This window comes from Bufo gargarizans, chromosome 2 (assembly GCF_014858855.1).
Source record: "Bufo gargarizans isolate SCDJY-AF-19 chromosome 2, ASM1485885v1, whole genome shotgun sequence".
NCBI classification, from domain to species: domain Eukaryota; kingdom Metazoa; phylum Chordata; class Amphibia; order Anura; family Bufonidae; genus Bufo; species Bufo gargarizans.
The window spans coordinates 66,721,745-66,739,986 of record NC_058081.1 but is presented as its reverse complement, the minus strand read 5'-3'; the positions used below and the strand labels follow the sequence as shown (position 1 = coordinate 66,739,986).

The following is an 18,242-nucleotide window of genomic DNA, read 5'->3' as shown; positions in this document are numbered from 1 at the left end:
ATTGGCCACCAAATGTCCACCAACTATTACATGTGATGGTGTAAAGTTCCTGGAGCTATGAACGTAAATGTGTTATAATCGTGTATATACTGTGCATGTGTGTATATGTATGTGCGCCTCGGTGTATATGTATGCCTGTGTGCGTTTTTGTGTGAGTATTGTGACACAGCGAGGGGTTTTGTCTGGGAAGGCAAGTATTTTCCTCCCAACATGTGCGGCTGGGCTAGTTTCCAGCCAGGTGAGATCAAATACCGGACCGGAGTTTTGGCAGCACCTGGCTGTCCTTAAATAGGCAGCTGGGCTCAGCAGCTGAGTCTCTGCGTTGGGATCTGATGTTTTATGCTGGACTGGAGGGCTGAGTCCCACATGCAGGGGGTAAAGGCCCCCTAACGCCTGCTGTGGACTACTGGAGGCAGAACTGCCAACAAGGTGACTTGCGCAAAATGAACACCAAAGACTGCAAAGTGACATGTTGTTCTGTGCAAATTGAACTTTCCATTTGTGTGTGAATTAACACCAAAGACTGCAAAGTGACATGTTTTATGCAACTGCCGCAAGTGTGAATAAACACTGAAGTTTGAGTTAAGAACTTGTAGTTTGCCTCTGTACTGTGTCCGCTTACCCTATTTACCAGAGCGAAACCCCACAGTATGTAAATGTGTGTAAGTGTATATGTGCAACTGTAGAAGTGTGCATGTATTGTATGTGTATGTACACATGTACTACAGTCAGGTCCATAAATATTGGGACATGGACACAATTCTAACATTTTTGGCTCTATACACCACCACAATGGATTTGAAATGAAACAAACAAGATGTGCTTTACCTGCAGACTGTCAGCTTTAATTTGAGGGTATTTACATCCAAATCAGATGAACAGAGTATGAATTACAACAGTTTGCATATGTCCCTCCCACTTGTTAAGGGACCAAAAGTAATGGGACAGAATAATAATCATAAATCAAACTTTCACTTTTTAATACTTGGTTGCAAATCCTTTGCAGTCAATTACAGCCTGAAGTCTGGAACGCATAGACATCACCAGACGCTGGGTTTCATCCCTGGTGATGCTCTGCCAGGTCTCTACTGCAACTGTATTCAGTTCCTGCTTGTTCTTGGGCCATTTTCTCTTCAGTTTTGTCCTCAGCAAGTGAAATGCATGCTCAATCGGATTCAGGTCAGGTGATTGACTTGGCCATTGCATAACATTCCACTTATTTCCCTTAAAAAACTCTTTGGTTGCTTTTGCAGTATGCGTTGGGTCAGTGTCCATCTGCACTGTGAAGCGCCGTCCAATGAGTTTTGAAGCATGTGGCTGAATATGAGCAGATAATATTGCCCGAAACACTTCAGAATTCATCCTGCTGCTTTTAACAGCAGTCACATCATCAATAAATGCAAGAGAACCAGTTCCATTGGCAGCCATACATGCCCACACCATGACACTACCACAACCATGCTTCACTGATGAGGTGGTATGCTTAGGATCATGAGCAGTTCCTTTCCTTCTCCATACTCTTCTCTTCCCATCACTCTGGTACAAGTTGATCTTGGACTCATCTGTTCATAGGATGGTGTTCCAGAACTGTGAAGGCTTTTTTAGATGTCGTTTGGCAAACTCTAATCTGGCCTTCTTGTTTTTGAGGCTCACCAATGGTTTACATCTTGTGGTGAAACCTCTGTATTCACTCTGGTGAAGTCTTCTTTTGATTGTTGACTTTGACACACATACACCTACCTCCTGGAGAGTGTTCTTGATCTGGCCAACTGTTGTGAAGGGTGTTTTCTTCAGTCATCCACCACAGTTGTTTTCCATGGGCTTCCGGGTCTTTTTTGTGTTGCTGAGCTCACCGATGCGTTCCTTCTTTTTAAGAATGTTCCAAACAGTTGTTTTGGAAAAAGCCTAATGTTTTTTCAATCTCTCTGATGGGCTTGCTTTGTTTTTTCAGCCTAATGATGGCTTGCTTCAAGCTCTTTGGATCTCATCTTGAGAGTTGACAGCAACAGATTCCAAATGCAAATAGCACACTTGAAATTAACTCTCGACCTTTTATCTGCTCATTGTAATTGGGATAATGAGGGAATAACACACACCTGGCCATGGAACAGGTAAGAAGCCAAGTGTCCCATTACTTTTGGTCCCTTAACAAGTGGGAGGCACATATGCAAACTGTTGTAATTCCTGCACCGTTCATCTGATTTGGATGTAAATACTCTCAAATTAAAAGCTGACAGTCTGCAGGTAAAGCACATCTTTCATCCACATATGGTGGTGTATAGAGACAAAAATGTTAGAATTGTGTCCATGTCCCAATATTTATGAACCTGGCTGTATATGTATGTGTGTGAGTATGTTTTGTATGTGGGTGTATGTACTGTATGCGTGAGTATGTACATATGTATAAGTGTGTATTTAATGTACGTATGTGTGAGTATGCATCTGCATCAAGTATGTGTATGTATATGTGTCTGTGTGTATATATGGCACTAGGGCAGATTTCTTAATCCTGTCTAATTTTTACACAGTATAAATTTAGGCTAGTTTCACACTACCGGAACAGCCTGTTAGAGTTCATCGTATCCGGCATTACCGGATACTACCTTTCCCCCCAGGCAGGGATCTGGCCTGTTTCCAGCATTAGTGATGCTTATAGTCAGTGGGGCCTAGCGGTGCTCTGGCCCCTTTCAGCTATGCCAGATACAATAAACTCCGGTAGGCTGTTCCTCTGCCAGAACAGCCTGCCAGATCAGTCTAAAGATGCTCAAGATTTATCACAGTGACTCAGGCTCGATGATAAATCTGGCCCACCTTTAGGGTACTTTCCCATTAGCGTTATTCTTTTCCAGTATTGAAATCCGGTAAAGGGTCTCAATACCAGAAAAAAAACGCATCAGTTTTGTCCTAATGCATTCTGAATGGAAAGCAATCCGTTTAGTATGCATCAGGATGTCTTCCGTTCCATCCCTTGTACGGTATTTGACCAGACAAAATACTGCAGCATGCTGCTGTATTTTTTCCGGCCAAGATCCCGGAACAATAACTCACTTGCCGGATCTGGCGTTAATTTCCATAGAGATGTATTAATGTCGGATCTGGTACCAAGTGTTCCGGAAATTGCCGCATCGCCGGAACATAGGAGGAGCTATTTTTGCTTTTGATCTTTGAAAAAAATTCTAACGGATCCGGGGGAAAAAAAGCTTTCCCTTTGTATATGGATTGCCAGATCCAGCAGGCAGTTCCATTGCCGGAACTGCCTGCCGGATACTAACAATGCTAGTGTGAAAGTACTGATTAGTCTAGGGGGCCATTTATTAACCTGAAATACACCTACATTACGCATATTTCAGGTGTAGCTCTGGAAAGCTGTCTTACATTTAGAACTGGCGGAGGATCGGCCAAAGTTTTGTTGGGGCCGGCACCTCTTCATAACTTCGGTGGAACAACCGCCAGCTTAGGGGTTTATTAAGACCGGTGTCTAAAACGCCAGCCTTAATAAATGTGCCCCAAAGTTTTTACCACCTATTGGCTTACTTTACGCCCGAATTTTGTACAAAAAGCTTGGATAATTTTTGCCGCACATTGTCCCATGACAAAAATTCTACAGTTGCATGTAATAAAAAATGTATTATAGCAACTGAGTTATTTAATTAAATCTATCTGTATAGCGCCACCTGCTGTTAGTTTTTTTTCTTATTTCTTTGTCCTGCTCACTGAGATGGCCGCACATGCTCAGTTTCATCCTTCAACTGCCTCCTGAGCTGTGATTGGGAAAGCTGAGACACGCCCCTTGAGCTGTGATTGGGAGAGCTGAGACACGCCCGCTGAGCTGCCAGCTTGATATAAATCTAGCAGAACAATTAATGAGGAGATCTCTGGATCCATGTGAGGTACAGGGCTGGTTTTAGCTTTGTTAGAAAGAGGTTGTCGTGTGCTATATGATGTCTGATTTCATTTTTTACATTAATCGTGGGATAACCCATTCAAGCCATGCCCCATTTCCAGTAGACTTTGCACCTTACCACTATACTCCCTTGTATAATCTAAAACACTAAATAAATCAATAAATGTCCTCAAATTGCACCAGAATTTTATCAATGTTGATTAGTTAACCTCCCCTATTATATTTTTATTGGTTTTCTTGAAACTACATGTATAGAAGGCTGTACATTGTGTGTGTCATGACATAAAATGTGCTTCCAAGTGTGTGTATGTATGAGCATACACAAAGAGACAAACATACATATACACTCATACATACACACATACAGAAGCATGCATAGCGAGATGCACATCCTTGTGTCAACTATACCCAGGCACATGTACATGTATGAGCATGGAGAGGGGCCTGGGTATGTTGATACAAGGATGTGTATCTCAGTATGCATGCATCTGTATGTTTGTATGTATGAGTGTATATGTATGTTTGCCTCTTTGTGTATGCTTGTATATTTTTGGTTCATTTTGTATTTACTAGATATGATACAGCTGAATGTATGTGTTTTTAGTGTGTGAGCATCTATGTTTTTGTATGTATCTAAGTGTGTATATGTGTTTGTATGCATATATCTCGTTCAATGATTTTGACGTGAAAAGATGGGAGGCCTGTCAGAGTCTGTATGTATGCTCTGTATATACTGTATATGTATGTATGTCTGAACTTGCATGTGTGTCTGTAGGTTCGTATATTTGTGTATCTGTATGTACAGTATGTATATGAGCCTATTTATGTTATTATGGAAATTGTCTTTTTACCTCACTGTGATGGTCGGCCATTATATCTCTTTCTGGGGATCCCTGGTGTAAATCACTTTAGTAGGAATGTGATAATGAAAAACTAAATATAAATTTTAAGATCCCAAGTGGGATTTTCTTTGGCATTATTAATACGCCGTATGCCATCCAGGGGAACTAGAGTTTTTGGGAATAATGAGATTTCCTGCCAGGTATGGATTGGCATGTTACTGATTGTAGCCATGAGAAAAGGTATTATTATAAGGAGTTAGTGTCTTGGGTTGTGTTCCCTGCATCGTTGCTATAGAACAGGGATGGCCAACCTGCGGCGCTCCAGCTGTTGCAAAACTATAACTCCCAGCATGCCCAGACTGCCTACAGCAAGGATGCCCAACCTGCGGCCCTCCAGCTGTTGCATAACTACAATTCCCAGCATGCCTGAACAGCCTACAGATATAAGTGCAGCGACCGGGCCGCAGGGGCAATATTTGAGTGTTGGTGGGGGATCGGGGTAGTAGTTTTTTACTCACTGTTCTGTAGATCTCCATGAACCGGTGTGCAGTGAATGGAAGGACAGCACCAGTTCCTTCGGGGCACACTCTGTTGTCCAGGGAACCCCGCCAGATGGTGGTTGAGGTGCCCTTGGTGGAATGGTTTAAGGTGCCGTAGAGGCAGGGTCCCTGGTGTTCGTGACGCCAGCACTGTTAGGTGCAAAGGAAAGTGGTAGAAAGGATGAGTCAATGGTTGTGAACAACAGAACTTTTACTTGATCAATTGTTCATCTATATAGCAAAAGTAATAACCCAAATATTGGCTCAGCTGTAATCCTTGTAACAGGCTTGGCAATAGGTTCAATGAGATCTTCCTTCAGCAGGTAGGAGAGATTCCTTCTTATTTCTGTCTAGACTATGTCCACGCTCTAGCAGCCAACTACTGGATATAATAACTTCTTACTTGTAATTAGCAATCCACAGGGCGGTCTCCCTAATGGCAGGCAAAATCCTCTGCTCCATTATTTGCACATAAACTCTGATCCACAATGTCCATAGAGGAATGTGGCAATGGACAACCACGCGTACAGTCGTCCTGCTGTGTCCAGGTGCTTTTAGGCTTCTCCCGGTGGGTGGTGCTGTGGAATCCATGAGCTAATGCTGCTTCTACCTCCACTAGACTTTCTCTATATCCATAATTCACTCTGGTCTGTGCTAGGTAGCTGTTAGGGTCCATTCACACGACCGTAGAATGGGTCCGCATCCGTTCCGCAATTATCCGAAACTGGTGCGGACTCATTCATTCTCTATGGTGCTGGAAGAGAGGCGGAGCGCACACTATGTGCTCTCGGCATCCGCATTTCTGGAGTGCACCCCCGATCTTCCTGTCCGCAGTTCCGCAAGAAAATAGAGCATGTCCTATAGTTGTCCGCAATTGTGGACAAGAATAGGCATTTCTATGGGGGGGGGGGGGGGGGCGGCCGAGTGTATTGCGGATCCGCAATATACTACGACGTGTGAATGGACCCTAAGGCTGGCTTCCATACTCCCTCAGCTTGGCCAGGGCCAAGGGGCTAAAATGGCAGCTACATACTGGACTTATCCTGTTCTGCTACTCACTCCTCCACTAACTTCCTCCCTTCTCCTTTTGTCTTAGCACACCCTAAGATATATAGATATATATATATATATATATATATATATATATATAAAAAAGAAAAGACAATGGCAGCACCGTCCTTGGTGTAAGCTGGTGGGTGCAACTGGCCCAATGCGGATCAAAGCCAATCCAGAGATACAAAAATAGAAAAAATGGGCAGCACTCCAGAAAGTAAAAAAATACAAAAAGTATTTATTTACCCCAGTGGGACATGCGCAACGTTTCGGCTCTAGACAGGAGCCTTTCCTTGAGAAAGGCTCCTGTCTAGAGCCGAAACGTTGCGCATGTCCCACTGGGGTAAATAAAGACTTTTAGTATTTTTTTACTTTCTGGAGTGCTGCCCATTTTTTCTATTTTTATATATATGGGGTGAATGGTTGTAATGACATGCTCAAATGAAACAGCCTGTTTTAAGGAATTACAGTTCACACAGAAATACATTGACATGGTATAATGCATATGCCCAAAGTTATACCGGGCCCCACGACTATCACGGAGTGGGACACTGCATTAGGGCATGCTGGAGAGCCACAGGTTGGCAATTCCTGCTATAGAAGCATGGACACCTAGCCCCATACCCCCAACTCCTTGCACACAGACATACGCTCACACATAGTCAAATGGATCAAGAACCTGCACATGTTAAGGCTACATTCACACAACCGTAATTTCAATACGAATCTGCTCCACTTTTTTTTGCGGAGCGCACGCGGACTTGTTCATTTTTTACAGGATCTAAAAAAATGCAGACAGCACATGGATGTCAACCGTGTGCTGTCCACATCCGTGTGGTTGAGCCGCAAATGTTAGAACATATCTGATGGAGGCTCTAGGACCCTGTTGTGTCACCTCTAGCCTAGATACAAGATGAGATACGGCCTCTGACCTGGATACGATATGAGATACGGCCTCTAGCCTAGATACAAGATGAGATACGGCCTCTGACCTGGATACGATATGAGATACAGCCTCTTGCCTAGATACAAGATGAGATACGGCCTCTGACCAGGATACGATATGAGATACGGCCTCTAGCCTAGATACAAGATGAGATACGGCCTCTGACCTGGATACGATATGAGATACGGCCTCTAGCCAAGATACAAGATGAGATACAGCCTCTGGCCTATATACAAGATGAGATACGGGTCCTGACCTGGATACGAGATAAGATATGGCCTCTAGCCTAGATACAAGATGAGATACGGCCTCTGGCCTGGATACAAGATGAGATACGGGTCCTGACCTGGATACGAGATAAGATATGGCCTCTAGCCTAGATACAAGATGAGATACGGCCTCTGGCCTGGATACAAGATGAGATACGGCCTCTGGCCTGGATACAAGATGAGATATGGCCTCTATCCTGGGTACAATATGAGATACAGGTTCTGTATGGTATCCTGCGGCACATGTGCCCACAGATGTTACAGCTGGGCCTGTAGATCCTGGACACTCGAAGGTTGCTGTAGCTGGTTTCCCAGCTTGGGCAATAAATGCTCATTGGGTGATAAATCTGGTGATCGGGCAGCCAAGGAAGTGTTGAGATCTAGTGGAGACATTTGTAGAAACCTTTGCTGTGTTCAGGCGAGCATTATCCTGCTGAAAAATGCCATGAGAGGAACACATGTGGCCGCAGGATGTCCTGCACATATCACTGAGCTGTTAGTGTCCCTCATATCACTACTAGGGGAGACCGACTGTTGTATGTGATGGCTCCCCAGATCAACACACCAGTAGTTGGGGCAGTGTGTCGCTCCACAGCATAGAAGCATGTCTAGCAGTCAACGATCTCTCACAAAGAGGTACACTACTCAAAAGTCGCCTCTGAGAGCATTTTGTATAGTTCAGAGAGGGAAGCTCTTTTATACCCTCCTGTGGCAAATCAGACCACATGTAATCATTTACTGAGACATAACAAAGACGTAAATGCATGCCAAGTTTAGCAGGAATCCAACATTTCTAGCCAGGTTTGTTATTTTGTTTTGTCAATGAGTGTACATACACCACACAGATACACCGACATACTTACACAAATACACACATGGGCATATAGACATGCACACATACATATACAATCATACATTATACGTACAGTACCTAATGCTATATTATTATCATCACTCCTTATATCTGGTTGTGTTTTTTTCCCACAGGTGTAACAATCGCACACAGTGTGTTGTTATTGCCGATTCCGAAGCCTTTCCTGACCCGTGTCCAGGGACCTACAAATACCTGGAAGTCCAGTATGACTGCGTGCCATACAGTGAGTATACACCGTGACACTATCCAGAAAACCACACACCATGGGAGGCCATATAGTGCACATCGCTAATATTAAGTGTCCGTGTACGGTTTTGATGCCTACACCCCACATATGTTGGGGGTCTCATCACCTTATACCAGTATTGTATTATAAAGCTATGTTTTTCTCCACTTACACAATGTACATTCATTATAATGGGACAGAGCATCTCACCAGTACACGACACAAGTCCCAGTGCAGCTGACTGGCAGCACATTGCTATGCATAACGCAGCATGTCACAGACAAAGAGGAATCTGACAGAAAGAGCTCTGCGCACGGTGACAGATACTGCTCCATATACCCAATACTCCACTGTTGTAAGCCGAGGGACTGCTATACCCCTCACCAAATACAGTTCGGTAATTTTTCTCTTCTTCTTCATCATATAAAGCCATTCACAGTTCTCGTTCACCTTGTCTTTACCAGTCACGTCTACCAAGGTAATATCATTCCCCATCTATGGCTAGTTTTTTTTTTTTTTTTACTATTAGAAAATTATTTTTTTACCCCATTGCATCATTCTCGTAAATTTCTCCTATTGTATTTGAGAGTAATGTTCAGTATATCACTATAATTGTCTACATCCATGACACTAATGTGTTTTGTCTCCCTTGACTACACTTTTCTTATATATTACTGGCATGATTTTAAGAATTCAGCTTTTTAATATTTCAACATAAGTACTGACACAACATTTCACAGTTGGGATGCGTCGTGCACATTAGCATTTTTTATGTTATTGGTATTATTGCCATCTCAATTTACATGGGTGAACAAGCTGTGGTTTGGCATCCCAGGTTAGGTTTCTTTATGTGTTTCGGGGGTCCCGTTCCGTGTATACAAGATTGGTAGATGCGTATTACATTCTACAGAAAAAAAAGAGTACAAAAAGAATTGTGATTCCTGACCAACACCATGCTGATAGCTGAATTCCAATGACAGTGACACTAACAGCAAAGACCAAGAGGCCAAGAAACATGACGCATTGACAGCCTAGATAAAAAAATGGTACACTGATAGCTGAGACCAAAGAACAATAGCAAACATTAACATGTGAGATCCAAGAACGATGGTACACTGACAGTATATTGACAGCTGGAGTCTTAGAACTATGGTATACTGATGGCCTTGATGAAAGAACAATGGCATATTGACAGCTGAGATCCAAGAACGATGGTACACTGACAGCCTGTATGAAAGAACAATGGCATATTGACAGCTGAGGCCTTAGAATAATGGTATACTGATGGCCTAGATTAAAGAACAATGGCATATTGACAGCTGGGGTCTTAGAACAATGGTATACTGATGGCCTAGATGCAAGAACAATGGCATATTGACAGCTGGGGTCTTAGAACGATGGTATACTGATGGCCTAGATGAAAGAACAATGGCATATTGACAGCTGGGATCCAAGAATGATAGTATACTGATGGCCTAGATGAACGAACAATGGTATATTGAAAGCTTGGGGTCTAAGAACAATGGTATACTGATGGCCTAGATGAAAGAACGATGGTACACTGACAGCCTGTAGGAAAGAACAACGGCATATTGACAGCTGAGGTCAAAGAATGATGGTATGTTGATGGCCTAGATGAAAGAACAATAGCATATCGGCAGCTGAGGTCCAAGAACGGTGGTATAGTGACAGCCCATATGAAAAAACAATGGCATATTGACAGCTGAGGTCGAAGAATGATGGTATATTGATGGCCTAGATGAAAAACAATGGCTTATTGGCAGCTGAGATCCAAGAACGATGGTACAACACTGACAGCCTGTATGAAAGAACAATGGCATATTGACAGCTGAGGTCTTAGAACAATGGTATACTGATGGCCTAGATGAAAGAACAATGGCATATTGACAGCTGGGTTCCAAGAATGATGGTACACTGACAGCCTGTATGAAAGAACAGTGGTATATTGAAAGCTGGGGTCAAAGAACGATGGTGTACTGATGGCCTAGATGAAAGAACAAAGGCATATTGACAGCTGAGATCCAAGAATGATGGTACACTGACAGCCTGTATGAAAGAACAATGACTTATTGACAGCTGAGGTCCAAGAACGATGGTATACTGACAGCCTAGATCAGTGGTCTTAAACTTGGCTGCATATATGGGCTACACATAGAACAAATTTCCACTTGACGGGCCGCAATATCCACATACTGTATATCACACATTCAGTACATAATTGTGTCACACTGTCCAGAACTTCAACTCAGCCGACCACACCTGGAAATGACATCAAGATCTCCCCAAGTGGTGAGAACAGTGGGGTAAGAGGTATCACTACTTTTTTGTGGCATTCTAATCAGTTTTCAAAAGTAAATTTCACATGGATGGACAACCCCTTCTTAATACAGGCCCTAGATGAGACCCCAAAAGTAATACAGACAACCAGACCAGACCCCAGAATTAATACACACACCCTGATTAGACCCTAAAATTAATATAGACCCCCAAAATGTATAATACCTCCAAACAGACCCAAAAATGATTAAGTCCACCAGACCCAAAAAATTATTCAGATTATGTTCAACCCATAAATTTATACAAACCCCATATTAGACCCCAGATTTATACAGACCCAGATCAAACCCCAAATTTATACAGATTCCAGATCAGGTCCCCAATCTATACAGACCAGAAATACACAGACCTCAGATCAGACCTATAATTTATACAGACTTTAGATCAGAGCCCCAATTTATACAGGCCCCAGATGCCCAGATGAGCCCACAAATTTATACAGACCTCAGATTAAACCCCAAAGCACCCCCCAGATGAAAACAGACCCCCATATGAGCCAAAAAATGTATACAGACTCCAGAATAAACCCCATATCAGCCCCCATATTATTACAGACCCCAGATCAAACCCCCAATTTATACAGACCCCAATTCAGACCGCAAATTTATACAGACCTAAGTTCAGGCCCCCAATTTATACAGACCTCAGTTCAGACCGCCAATTTATACAGACCTCAGTTCAAACTCCCAATGTATACAGACCTCAGTTCAGACCCCCGATTTATACAGATCCCAGATCAGACCCTAAATGTATACAGACCCAAATCAGACTGCCATTTATACAGACCCCAGATCAGCCCACTAATTTATACAGACTGCAGATTAAAACCCAAATTTACCCACTAATCAATACAGACCCCAGATCTGCCCCCAAATTTATACAGGCCTCAGATCAGACCCCCAGGTTATGCAGACCCCAAATCAGTCCCCTAATTTATACAGACCTCAGGTCAGACCCCAATTTATACACACCCCATATCAGTTCACAAAGCTACACAGACTACAGATTTCCCCCCCCCCCCCCAAATTAATACAAACCCCAGATCCAGTTTACACAGACCCCAAATTGGACAGCAAATTATTACAGACATCAGATCAGACCCCAATTTATACAGAACCCAGATCAGACCCCTAATTTATACAGACCTCAGATCAGACCCCTAATTTATAAGATCAGGCCCCCAATTCATACAGACCTCAGATCAGACCCCCAATTTATACAGACCTCAGATCAGACCCCCAATTCATACAGACCTCAGATCAGACCCCCAATCCATACAGACCTCAGATCAGACCCCCAATTTATACAGAACTCAGATTAAGCTCCAAATCATCCCCCAAATAAATACAGACCCCAGATCCAACCCCATATTTATACAGACCTCATATCAAACCCCCAATTTATACAGACATCAGATAAGACCCCCAGGTTATACACAGCCCAAATCGGACCCCCAATTTATACAGACCCCAGATCAGACGTCAAAATTATACAGACCCTAGATTAAGCCCCAAATCATCCCCCAGATCAGACCCCAAATTTATACAGATCTCAGGTCAGACCAACAATTTACATAGACCCCTAATCAGACTGCAAATTTACATAGACTTCAGATCAGACCCCCAATTTATAAAGATCCCAAAAAAGCCTGCGCCACCGCTTATAACCCACACTCCACCCCTCCATCCCCTAAATGCAGACCTCAGAGCAGACAAAAATAATGCCTCCTTCAGGTGCCACTACCACTCTGGCTCTTCTGCAGCGCAATACTGTGTCCTGACTCCAGCGTCCTGATGGTCTGGCGCATCTTGATGTCGCGTCAGGTCATAGTGCACTACGTCCTGAAGCTGTACTCTTCCCTGAGGTATCGTGGGCTGCAGATAATTGCCTCGGGGCTACACATTTGAGACTTATGGCCAAGACCAGGGGTCTCAAACACGCGTCCGCACTATTAGCTAATGAGCTCTTCCATTGTGGGAACACTCATTAGTACAGGGAGCGGTGAGTTATAGTAGGAGCTGGCATTACTCACCACTCCCTAGTTCTCTTCTACAGGTGCCAGCACTGCCCTATGTCCTGACAGTGTACGTTTCAGAAATGAGTGCATGTAGGCATGCATTATGATTGGACGCAGTGTATCGCTGGCTCCAAGACACAAGAGCCAGAGTGGTGGTGGCGCTAAGTGGAGGAGAGGTATTTTAATCAATTTTTTTGTCTGCACTAAGGTTTGCATTTAGGGATTGGAGCAGTTTGGTGTAGGTTATAGGGAGCGGCAACAGTCTGTTTTGGGGTCTGATATGAGGTCTGTATAAATGTGCAGTCCAATTTTGGGGGTCTGATTTGAGGTATGTATGAATTTGAGGTTCTATATTAATTTTAGGGTCAGTGCTCCGTAATTAATTTTAGGATCTGGGAGTCTGTATTGGGGTCTCATCTGGGGTCTGTATTAAGAAGGGATTGTCCAGCCATGTGACATTTATTTTTGTAAACTAATTAGAATGTAACGAAAAAGTAGTGATACCATTCTCATCCCTCTGTTCTCACCATTAGGGGAGCTCCTGGTGTAATTCCTGGGCATGGCAGGCTAAGTTGAAGCTTAAAGGGCTTCTGTCACCCCACTAAACTGCACGTGGCCCCTCAACTGGAAATTTTTCTATGTACAGTTCATATGTTCAGCTGAGTTTGAGACCCCTGGCCTCAGGCTCGGGCTGGACCACCGGGGAGGTGGGGGATTCCTCAGTAGTCCTCCAGTCTCCTGCACCTGGAGATAAGACGGAGTAGTAATTATTTCTCTTTTTCTCAGGAGAGATAATTATTGTAGCCACTAGGTGGCAGTATCGCACAGTGATGCAGCCTGATACTAGTGCAAATTGTACAGGGGGCCCCGCAGTATCTTCTAAACTTCCCAGGTTGCAGGCAGTGAAGGAGGAGAGAACATGTCTGGCCATCCTCCTGCCCTCCCTGCTGTCAGAAAACTGTGGTTGCTGGAGAGAAGGACTCCTCTGCGGTGCTGGGCTGATTTCTCAGGTGTGTGACAGTAGTGAGCTGTAGGAGACTGTAAGGGGGGAATAGGGGATTTGTTTATAGTAGCCTCAGATCTATGAATGTGTGATGCTCTCTGCAGAGTTCAGAGTGGCATTGGGGGACTCTGCCCTAGGTCCCCCCAATGCCTCTGCTTTAGGTGCACCCCCATTAGTGCCACAGCTCCAGATGCCCCCAATGCCCCCACTCTAAATGCACCCATAATATTGCCTCTTCTCCAGTTGCCCCCCTAATACCTCTGCTCCAGCATCACCACTATTACCCTGCCTCTGGCGACCCTAATGCCTTTGCTTTAGGTGCACACCCAAAAAATGCCCCAGCTCCAGATGCCCCCACTCTAAATGCACCGCTAATATTGCCTCTTCTCCAGCTACCCCTGCTCCGGGATCCCCACTATTACCCTGCCTCAGGTGACACTAATGCCTCTGCATTAGTTATGATCCTCCGTTTGTGCCCTTTGCTCACATTGCTCCTTTAGCACCGTTGCTTGGGCTTAGTTAAAGGCTATGACCTGCAAAGCGGGTTGGACTTATACCTGAAAAATTCTGCACAGTGCGTCACATTCTCCAGTATTGACACGTATGGTTTACATGGCGGTAATGATGATATTCCGTATTTACAGGCATTACTGCTGCCATGTAAAGAGATACTAAAGGGGTTGTCCAGGTCTTCAAGTTATCCTCTCCACACCATAGGACATAACTATATGATTAGTGGGGTCCGATTCTGTGACCCCCACTGATCCCAGGAATGGTCCTGTTCCCCCTTTTTGATGGTGTGGCAGTCCACAAATATGCCCTGCTGCTCCATTTATTCTCTTTGGGACCACTGGAAATATCCAGCGCTGTACTCTGCCATCTCCAGCGACCCCATAGAGAATGGATGGAGAGGCATATGCTCCACCTGCCACTCAATCAAGAAGGGGGATCAGTGGGGGCTCCAGCGTTCAGACCCCCATGAATCACTTAGTTATCCCCGATCCTGTGGATAGAGGATACATAGAAAAGTGGACACGGACCCTTTAACAGGCGAGCATTTCTATTTTAGTTTGACACATATTTTGGGCCAGATTTTTTATTTTTATTTTATTTTATTACACCCAAAGAAAACCTTTAAGGATAGGAAATGTGAAAAAGTCCAACAGCTATGACACGACAGGCGATAAGTGTCTGACTGATGGGGGTCTGACTGCTGGGACCCCCATAATCAAGGGAACGTGGCCTTATGACCCTTGTGTACATACATAGGCAGTAATGTAAATGAATGTCTCAGGACCCCTTTTTTCATGATCAGTGGGTGTTCCAGCAGTCAGACCCCAGCAATCTGATATTTATCAACTATCCTGTAGATAGACAATAGGTCATTATGGGAGGACAACCCTTTTATTTTCATGTCTGGCATGAAATGGTAAATTTCATGCCAGACATTTATGCTTAAAGGGGTTAAAGGGTTTGTCTCACTTCAGTAAATGGCATTGATCATGCAGTTCATACAAGGCACTTACTAATGTATTGTGATTGTCCATATTGCCTCCTTTCCATCACATTATACACAGCACGTATCCGTGGTTATTACCACCGTGTAATCCAGCAGTGGTGGCGTGCTTACACACTATAGGGAAAGGCTGGAAGTGCTCATAGGCCAACACCTTTACCTATAATGTGCAAGCACGGCCACCGCTGCTGGACTGCAGTGTGGTCAAAACCCTGGATACGTGCTGTGTATAATGTGATGGAAAGGAAGAAATATGGACAATCACAATACATTAGTAAGTGCCTTGTATTAACTTTCTCTACATGATAAATGCCAATTGCTGAAGTGAGACAAACCCCTTTAACCCCTCTAAGTGTCCTACACTTAATAGGATTAGGCATAAATGTCTTGGTGTGTCCATTGCGTGTTTCCTATGTGTGATTGGTGTGTGCTATATATGTTCTATGTATCAGTGGTGTATGTGCAGTATGTGACAGATGCATCCGTGGCATGTGAGCCACGTATAAGGGTCTTGTGTCCCACATGTGTCCAATGAGTGATTGGTCTGCGCGGCGTGTGTCTTGTTTCTGACTTAAGTGCAGGATATCCATATATGTGTAAAGTACTGTATGTTTGTGCATTTTGCTGTGAGTGTCTGCCATCTTACTTCATCTTTAATATTCCTGTTATCACTGTAAGTGTCAGGAACACGACCGTTGGATGTTTTGCTGTCTGCAAATTGCGGATCCGCAAAACATGGAGACCGGGTGTGTGCATTCCACATTATGCGGAACAGAACAGCCGCCTCTAATAGAACCGTCCTATCCTTGTCTGTAATGCCAACTATAATAGGACATGTTCTATCATTTAGCAGAACAGCCATGCGGACATACAGACACGGAATGCACACGTAGTCTTTTTATTTTTGCGGCCCCATTGAAGTGAAGTGAACGGTACAGACCTGGAAAAAAAACAATTTAGCGTGCAGGAGCCCTAAGGTGGGCCCCCAGAATCAGTTACACTGGTGGGCCCTAAGTACCCCAGTGCGGCGACACTGCCTGGCCTAGATAAGAGAACAATGGCATACTGATAACTGAGGTCCAAGAACGATGGTACAATCAAAGCTTAGATGAAAGAACAATGGCATATTGACAGATGAGTTCCCAAAAACGATGGCACACTGAGAATCTGGATGCAAGAATAATGGCACATTGACCGCTGTGGTCCAAGAATGATGGCACACTGACAATGAGGACCGAAGAACAATCGGTCACTGATAGAGGCGATGCAAGAATACTGGAACACTGACAACCTAGAATGGATGGGACACAAGAATAATGGCACACTGACAACTGAGATCTAAGAATAATGGCACATTGACAGCTAAGACACAAAAATAGCATCCTGACAACCTAGATCCAAGAACAATGGCGCATTGACAGCTAAGGCTACTTTCACACCTGCGTTAGGTGCGGATCTGTCTGGTATCTGCACAGACGGATCCGCACCTAAAATGCAAACGATTGTATTAATTTAGAACTGATCCGTTTGCATTATGAAGAACAAAGTCAAAACGGATCCGTCCTAACTTATATTGAAAGTCAATGGGGGACGGATCCGTTTTCAATTGCACCATATTGTGTCAGTGAAAACGGATCCGCTCCCATTGACTTACATTGACAGCAGCGTTTTGGTGTCCGCCTCCAGAGCGGTATGGAGGCAAAACAGAGCCAAACTGATGCATTCTGAGCGGATCCTTATCCATTCAGAATGCATCGGGGGTGATCTGATCCGTTTTGAACCGTTTGTGAGATCCCTGAAACGGAATTCAAAACGCCAGTGTGAAAGTAGCCTAAGACACAAAAATAGCATCCTGATAACCTAGATCCAAGAACAATGGCACACTGACAGCTTATGTCCTGGGGCAGTGGAAATAATAAAGCTAAAGTGAATCACTGACGTCTGAACACGGCCCAAACACAGCTGAAGGTCTCAAACATTGGCAAACTGAAATTCCAGATTGTTTTCCAGGTCAGTCCTCACCAAGTAGGTAAGTATGCCACCTAGTCAGTCCCTTTTAATCTACAGTTGCAAGACAAAGTCAGTTGTGGTCTGTCACAATTATAGACAAAGACAATCTAACTAAACTACTAACACACAAAGGATGTATTGAGCTCTATGAAGGTTATCCACTCAGTCCAGTAGAGTAACACTGCTTGCATTCAGGGGTTCTAGGCCTAAAAGGCAATAGACAGTTAAGAACCAGCACTTGTATACTAGCAGGTGATAGATGGTAACAGTCATTCTGTATTATGCTCTATGCAATAACTTACTGAAGACTCAACAGCAAGTACACAAGTGCCAGTCCTTTGTAGTCTATGTCTTTTATTGAGCACATTTAGTAAACATTCACAGTGCAGGAAGAAGTAAAGGAAGAATAAAGCAAAAATAAGTGAACCCATGATTTTACTAACCTGGACATTCCCAATCACGTCCACCAAAAGTTTCTTGTAGATGTGCACAACATTGAAGAGGAATTTTGAACCATTCCTCCCTGCGAATGTGTTTCAGTTCATCAATATTTCTGGGATTGCCTGCACAGCGCTCTTCGGGTCATGTTGCAACATCTAGATAGGGTTAAAGGGCTTGTCCGGGTTCATTGCTGAACCCGGACATACCCTTCTTTTCACCCAGGCAGCCCCCCTGATGTTGGCAT

At 43.9% G+C, this 18,242-nt stretch overlaps 1 protein-coding gene across 8 annotated transcripts in view; it reads left to right on the top strand.

Moving 5' to 3' along the window:
* Window positions 1–18,242, top strand: part of ADGRL1 (adhesion G protein-coupled receptor L1) — a 356,531-nt gene that overhangs the window by 267,601 nt on the left and 70,688 nt on the right. For all 8 annotated transcript variants that reach the window (XM_044279114.1, XM_044279111.1, XM_044279116.1 and 5 more), the window contains one exon: window positions 8,541–8,650. In XM_044279114.1, the coding sequence (XP_044135049.1) occupies window positions 8,541–8,650 (110 nt within the window). The remainder of the gene's footprint in view (window positions 1–8,540; window positions 8,651–18,242) is intronic.